The sequence below is a fragment of the Piliocolobus tephrosceles genome, chromosome 10, assembly GCF_002776525.5.
Source record: "Piliocolobus tephrosceles isolate RC106 chromosome 10, ASM277652v3, whole genome shotgun sequence".
Lineage (NCBI taxonomy): Eukaryota > Metazoa > Chordata > Mammalia > Primates > Cercopithecidae > Piliocolobus > Piliocolobus tephrosceles.
In genome coordinates this window covers 77,625,656-77,633,742 of record NC_045443.1, presented here as the reverse complement: position 1 = coordinate 77,633,742, position 8,087 = coordinate 77,625,656, and the positions used below count along the sequence as shown (strand labels likewise).

The 8,087-nt window shown below is 33.6% G+C and overlaps 1 protein-coding gene across 1 annotated transcript in view; it reads right to left on the bottom strand.

Annotated features, from left to right (window-relative positions):
• OTOGL (otogelin like) overlaps positions 1-8,087 on the bottom strand; it is a 239,565-nt gene that overhangs the window by 168,953 nt on the left and 62,525 nt on the right. The window contains exons 2-4 of the mRNA XM_023219423.1: positions 3,598-3,695; positions 2,221-2,260; positions 1,115-1,163 (exon numbers count right to left, since the gene is read on the bottom strand). Of these exons, the coding sequence (XP_023075191.1) occupies positions 1,115-1,163; positions 2,221-2,260; positions 3,598-3,676 (168 nt within the window). The 5' untranslated portion in view covers positions 3,677-3,695. The remainder of the gene's footprint in view (positions 1-1,114; positions 1,164-2,220; positions 2,261-3,597; positions 3,696-8,087) is intronic.

Sequence of the window (8,087 nt, the reverse complement as noted above, 5' to 3'; positions counted from 1 at the left end):
CCCCCCCCCCCCCCCCCCCCCCACGCCCGTGCCCCGCCTATTGCCCTCCCACTCCTAGAAAAGCCGCTGTCGGCCAGGGTCCCACGTGGCCTTCCGAGAGCCCCACCGGGGGACTCTGTCGGCCTCCAGGCCGACAGACGTCTTCCCCACACCTTAAGTGACCAAAATAAACTTGCAGTTTTGCTCCTACACTTGCCTACCGGCTGGTTCTTTTGTGCCCGCTCGGCTGGTCTTAGAAAAACAAATCAAACAGCATATCAGATCTGTCCTCTATTTAACTACTAATTCTCTTCAATTAACACTATAAAATATACAAATTCAGACATCTATCACAAAATGCTAATAAAAACTATTTGCAATTCAACATTTAACAAAGACTTCCTTGAATATTTAAGCTATTTGCTATGTAAATACTCAAATCATATTCCTTTTCAAAGAAATGCCTTTGCTAAGTTAGGATTCTGTATTTTACTATCTATCTTTTATTGGGAAATATTTTTAAGCCCATCCATTTGAGCATTCCAACCAGTTTGAAGAAATTGCAATTATCCAGTATCCTTCAGATGAAGGCACCCGAGCAAGAAGGTCTCCTCAAATGCAGTGCTACACTACCCCTCCAAAAAAAAGTTACCTATTCAGAGATACCCACAATTTAGATTTATCAGACATTATACAAATTTTCTGTCAGGACATCAGGATGTATCTGATGCCCTTTTGCAGTATTTAATTCATATTATTTACACCTTTTTTTGGCCCCGTTTTCTATGTACATTATACTGTTGTCATTGTCCTAACTGATATTGTGCTTAATTTTTAAAGTACTTCTAATTTTCTGGCAAGTGCATGGGATTAAATGCCTCAAATCTATTAGTAGGTAACTGAACTGAATAGCAAAAAGAAATGTATTTTATTCCAAACAAGTCGATGTGACCTGAGCATGAATTTGATGGTCATAGAAAAGCAATAGAGGTTACTTTGCTTCTTCCTCCTCCTTCCTATCTTGTTCTTAGCATTTTATTCCCCTCCACAAAGGTCTCATTGTTGAAGTGACAACAGAGTCCAAAGCAGAATGGATTATTTCTCTGCCTCCCTCTCCATCTGAAGCATAACCTACCTGTGCTGCTAAAAGAGCTCTTTTCTGTCGATTTTCATTAAACCCGTTTCTGGAAGAAAACAAAAAGAACTTGTATAGTCAAAGGCCCCTAGGCAACCTGAACAAGCCTTTCCCAAGAGAAAGCTGGTGTTTTCCTTCTGATTTCCATCACTTTATCAAAGAGGTCTTTCTTGGTTTAACATTTAAAAGGTCCTCCCTCCCCTTTCTGGAAGGGTTAGATTTGGGTAGTGGTGCTGTCTCATTTTACAAAATTCAGGAGTGTCCCAAATTTCTCCAGTCTTTGATGTAAACTGACTTTTAGGAAGGAACTTTGAGATAGAAAAATAAACAAAAGAGTGTAACATTGTAGCACCAACCCTTGCAATATTTTCTCCACATGATTTTGAAAATCTAGTGAGGTCAGTATTTGTACCTTCCCTTTTTTCAAACATAGTACTTAATTCTCTCCTGTGCTATGTCATAAAGGGCAAGTTAACATTAATGTAAGTAAGAACATCAAATTGCAATTTATCAAAATCAAATGGCTAATAATTCACTAAGGTATATATTTGCTTTATAATGTTTTCTGTTTTTGTGTTATATTTATCAATAAACATTTTATTTTTAAAAAATCAAATGGTGAATAGAATTCTGCTTTTTACTAAGCAGATCAGTTTAGTCCAAAAAACGATTTTCATTATTTACTGCTAAAACAATTTTTTATTTTTATCATTAAAAACTGTGTGACTCTGCTAAAAACGAATATAATACATTTGTTGTCAATAATGTATATTAATAATAATGTAATTATTATTGTAATAATGTAATTACAAACCTTTGAAATGAAAGTAATATCTTTTTAGTACCAACAGTCACCAAAGACTCCTCTCATAATTAAAATGAAAACAAATACTTTGTAATTAAAAGGAAAGGAAATATTTTCATAAATAAGGAAATGAAAGCTAGATCATTTTTAATCTGTAGAAAAGTTTTTTAAAGTATATTTCATGCTTTTTTGTAAAACATTTCACTTATTTTTTTCAAAAGCAGATCTAGTTGCCTGCTGAGGTTTGCTTATTCCCATTAACTTTACGTTTTAGAGGACACGAAGAACAAGAAATACTCACTTTGATGTTCCCACCAATATAGATGATGCACAAATATATTCTGCCAGAGACAAATATATAAGAATGAAAACAAATTATCCAAATATGTTGGCTACATGTTCTAGTTGTTTAAAAGAACATTTTAACCTAAATTCTAAAATTCTGATTGAAGTTTGCTGTTATTTTTGCATTTTTTAGAGGGATTTGACCAGCAAATTTCTTGTGAGACACTGAATGACTGATAAGCTAAAAAGAATGGGCAGTATACATGGATTTACACAGAGACACCATGCAATTGAACAGGCACTAGTCTTGGAATCAGAGATCCAAGTTTTAGTTATAGTGCTACCACTTAGTATATGCCAAGCTTAAACAAAATACCAAGCACACCATAAAATGATGGTGTTGGACAAGTTATCTGTAAAGTCTCCTCAGCTCTCAAGATTCTGTGACGTCGTTCTCCTTGGGGTTTCAGTTACAACTGGAACTGGAAAATAGCACCTTTGACCTCTGTAGTCTTTTGTACTTAAGCAGTTTCTCCAATTTCGTCTACAAGCTCCAAAGCATACAGACCTTTACAGGGATTAAAAATCAACAACTGAAAATAAATAATCCTTTCCCCATTTTGTTAGGTATGATAAAGTGCTTATCTATTAAAAATATATAATATGTATTTCATGAATTTAAAATACTCCAAGAAAAAATGTGTAACAGGGTAAAACTAGTTCCACAAAATGCTGATAGTTATGGAACCCGGGTGAAGGTACATGAGGTGTGTTATTTCATTTAAATTTTGTGTATGTTTATAAGCTTTCCATAACAAAAAAAAATCAAATAGCAAGAAAATTTATTAATAAAATTACTATAAAAATAATTAAAATCAATTTTTAACCCCAGATGTTAGTCATTCTTAAAACATTTTTTTGCTATTCTTTGGGTTGATGGCATGAAGAAAGTTTAAGTAATCAATTGCTCTTAGTTTATTATAAAATTTCAAATGTTTAAATTGCAAATAGACAATTATTTTAAATCATAATTTAGAAGAAAAATGCTAGAATCAGAGCTTCTTCTAATACAATTGCATATCATGATAAAAGCATGATTTTTAACCATTTAAAAAAGATTCAAGAAATGAAAACTAAAAGGTTCTAATACAATTGCATATCATAATAAAAGCATGATTTTTATTTAGCCATTTTGCGAAGACTCAAAAAATGAAAACTAAAAGGTCCAAATTATCTACATTATTAAGAATTTTTTAAAAGGTGACCTGAGTATCATTTAGTACAATTCATTCTAATAACTTCAAAGTGCTTTATAAGGGAAAACTATTTGTATAAATTGTAAGAGAAACAAAAATACAATAAATTAACATAAACATTTAATCTGAGTTCTTACCTTGTAATGAAAACAGCAGTACATGAAGCAAGAATATACTCCATGGTATCATTAAATTGAGTTTTCTTACAATGTTCATTTCAGTGTAGCCTTTCTCCCTGAAATGTAACCAAATTGATGGTCTTTATTATGATGGCATCTTAGAAGTATGCACAGTTGTAGTGTCCTCAAATTCTAATAAATATAGCTATGTAATAAAGTAATTCAAAAAGGAATTCCAAGCTTTCCAACTACATACAGCATCTGAAGCTTTAGAACTTGCAGGCAACCCTTTGGCTGAGTCTCTCATTAGTGATGCATGGCAGCTTCTTACCTGAGCCCGTATTAGTTACACCCACACCTGCATATCATAGGCCTTTTTAGCCTATATCAACCTTTTTACCTTCTCAAGACAGCAGCATTAAAATAAAAAGAAACACCTCTTGAAATCTCCCGAAGCCATAAGAGATAACCATTTTTCCTAATTGTTGATCTAATCTTTGCATTTTATAATTGTATTCATAAAACAATTACTGTCCTTTGAAAAAGGATGAAATAAAACCCTGTCCATCTTTCCTAGAATGTCTACATGTTCTTTAATAATTAAAAGTCTGCTTTAGGAATTTAAAAGTACACTAAAACTACATGCATATATTTTCAAGTCCCATTACAGTATAGTTTAAGTTGACATGATCATGGGCCCACAGACATTTCTGTTAAACGTTCTGCAACAAAAGTAGCAATTTTTAAAAAAACATAATATTCTATACTTGACTTTAAAAAGAAAATAAAGTAACTCACCCAGCCCTGAAAACCTTCCCTTCACACCCTGTTTTTCCATCTTCTGTAACAAATATCCAATTAAACAACAGACTTAACTATTTCAGCACTAGGAGCACTCTTCTTTAACAGGGACTGACTGCTTACATTGGCATGAGAAAAGAGCTCTAATACGTCATAATGAACTTTATAGATCTGAGCCCCACACATTAGTGAAAACCATGCTTATATAGTGGGTGCACATTTCTACAGCAGATCCCATGAGTTAACTGCACTATTATCAAAGTCATTTAACAGACGAGTGTGCAGTAGTAAGGAATGTCTAACCACACAGAAGTACTTTATGAAACAAAAAGGCACAGCAGTTGTTAACATCCTGTTGTGCCCAGACAATTCTCCTGCAATGACTTCTGAGTCTTTTCTATTAAGTATTCTTGATATCCTAACTAATGTTACATGGTCCAATGTTCATTATACAGTTTCCTGTTTGTGTTCCAAATCCAATAATCATTTACTCTTGCTCTAGATGACCTTAATTCCTTTCCATTGCTGAAATAATAGCTAATTCCATGAGCCAACAGATGTTTGTTCATAAAGGAAAAAGTTTAAGCATGAAAATACAAACAAATTTCACTAAAATTATAAAGTAGCTATGTGCCTGTCCCCCCTCCAGCACACACACACATACACACACATTCACACTCATTTTGAATTTTTAATTAATAGGTTTAATTAATTGAAGTACAGTATGTGTTTAATATTATTTATTGAAAGGTTATTAGTCTATTACTCTTGAACTAATTAGACAATCATATAAGTCAAACATAATTAACTTATGTATAGTTACATTCTAAATATTAGTCCAAAATATATATTTACTCAACTACAAGCAAAAGTATAAAATATTTTAGATTCTTGAGAATACGTGACTACAAAGTAAATTAAAAGGCTAAGGTTGAAATCTGTTTAGAAGACAATACTTTTCCCCAACAAAATATTTTTAATTAAGGGAATTAATTTTATTTATGCAGAATGTTTATTGACTCTTTCTGAAAAGAGCTGAAATGTACATAATCAATATGCATTACTAAGTCTGCTCCTTATTTTACAATAGTTTCTCTTGTCTTCACAGTTTCCCATATAACTTAAACTACAATATGAAAAATCTATAAATCAACTTCAGGATTATTTTTCCTAATCTACTAACTGTTTGACTTTTTTGCTTGACTTAAAAATTTCCAAAACTCAGGGCTGGGTGTGGTGGCTCAGGCCTGTAATCCCAGCACTTTGGGAGGCCAAGGGAGGCGGATCACCTGAGGTCAGGAGTTTGAGACCAGCCTGACCAACATGGAGAAACCCCGTCTCTACTAAAAATACAAAACAAAATAACCGCGAGTGGTGGCACACGCCTGCAATCCCAGCTACTTGGGAGGCTGAGGCAGGAGAATCGTTTGAACCCAGGAGGCAGAGCTTGCGGTGAGCAGAGATCACGCCACTGCACTCCAGCCTGGGCAACAAGAGTGAAACTCCATCTCAAAGAAAAAAAAAGAAAAATTCCAAAAATAACAGCCATATGGAAAAATCTCAAGCATAAACCAAAGTTAAATTTTATAGTTCAATAAAATAAACATTTTATAATAATTATAGTTATTTCTAATACTATTAGAACTTAGTACAAAAGGGTATTAAAGCAATGTTAAGTCATATGAAAATTATATGTTTCTGATACAAACTTTGGTATTTTTATGTACTTAATTAACATGTAGTAACTCTGAACTTTTCATCTCAAGTTTCATAGAGTATCTTTAAAGTTGTTATTCGAAAGCATCACAGTCATTTTCACTGAATAAAGTTGAAAAGTGCAAGCCTGTATTACTTGATGTTTTTATGACTACTTTTCTGTTTTGAACTATATGTATTTAAAAACTGTTAAGTTGTTTTGTCTGGTAGAATTTGGCTGGGCACAGTGGCTCACGCCTGTAGTCCCAGCACTTTGGGAGGCTACACTTCAGTTCAGAAGTTTAAGATTAGCCTGGACAACATGATGAAACTCTGCCTCTACAAAAAAAAAAAAAATACAAAACAATTAGCTGGGCATGGTAGCATGCTCCTGTAGTCCCAGCTACTATGGAGGCTGAGGTGGAAGGATCATTTGAGCCCAGGAGGTCGAGGTTGCAGTGAACTGAGGTCACACCACTACACTCCAGCCTGGCAACACAGCAAGACCCTTTCTAAAAAAATAAAGAAAGAAAAACATAGTAGAATTTGTAAGAGGAAGCCTCAGGGTTGCTATTATTTTATAGATAGAGCTTTGGTGTATGTCTTCTCTCTGCTCCTCTTCCATCCAGGCTCATAGTAGGAAAAATGTTAGAAAAGGAGAATGAACAATGGCAAAGAGAACAGTAACAAAAATCCCAAGTCCTTTTTCAACTAACTACATTATGAACTCGATACATGAAATGCTAGCCTGCGTGAAAATAAGCAAAATAGACTTCCTTAAACAGCTACAATAGAAGAGAATTTAGATAAAAGATTGGACTCAGAACCACAAAAAATGGAATTTATGACTGTTGCTACATGTGCTTATTACTGTCAAAACATAATTGACAGCTTTTATATTTCATTCCACCCTGACAAAGGAACTTTGGCAAAAAGTAAGCCAGCCACCAGCTTGTGAAGTGATATTAAGTTCATAAGAAGTCTGAGACAACTACATAATGCAAGCAATAAACAGTTCCCTTTCTGCTACAAAAGCACTGCTCATTTTCCCACACGGAATATGATCTTTAGAAAGTTGACACCTGACAGCCTATTGGCCTCAAGCCAACACATTAAAACAACTGTCAAGAATGGGAAAATTTTTATCGAATAGTAGGTATGTCAATGATAATAACAGGTCTATTTGTAATGAAGCTCATCATCTTTGAAGAAAGTTAATTTCTTTGGTGATTTATACAACACTCATTTTTCATCAATTGACAACAAATTTCAAGTAGATAACCTTTGACTCCCTTAATATCGCATTCTGCTAGTGAAATGCAAATACTCTTTACTTGTGTTACTAAACCTAACACATTTCTAGTTCATAGATTTTATCCAGAATTTATGTTATCATTGATCCAGCAAATAGAATCCTATATCTTTAAGATGATGTTTGCCCCTCTGAATGTAACTGTCTTATTACGAGATGGTTTGTAGTATTCTATTTATGCTTTCTGGATGTGAATTGCTTGGCAATTTCTGGGATGTTTCATATAATTTTAGAAGTGGCATCTATCTTACCTTTTCTGAATAAGGATACGATTATATTTCATAAACAGTATCTGTGTTGGTCATGATTTCAATTTAACACTCATCCCCAGAAATTAATGTGTTATGTTTTATAGCGATATTGTTTTTCAACTTGCTGTGATGCCATTGATTTGCAATATCTAAGTGATACCTTGAAAGAAGTAATGTTTCTCCAACTAAATTTTATCTTGTCAACATTTTAGCATCAAGTTCAGTTTCTGCAGCTGTCTTCATTCTCTGAACTACTACAACACATTGCACTTGTACCACATAGTGAAAATATTAATGTAAGGCACTATTTTATACCATAAAGTTGGTTTCTCATGCTTTGAATTCCTTTATATCTTCAATAATTTTTATGTACTTATTTTAGAGTTGTTGAGAAAGAATGTTATTTCAATTTTTTAATGGCAGTAGGGGTGGTTCTAATCTTGTTGTTT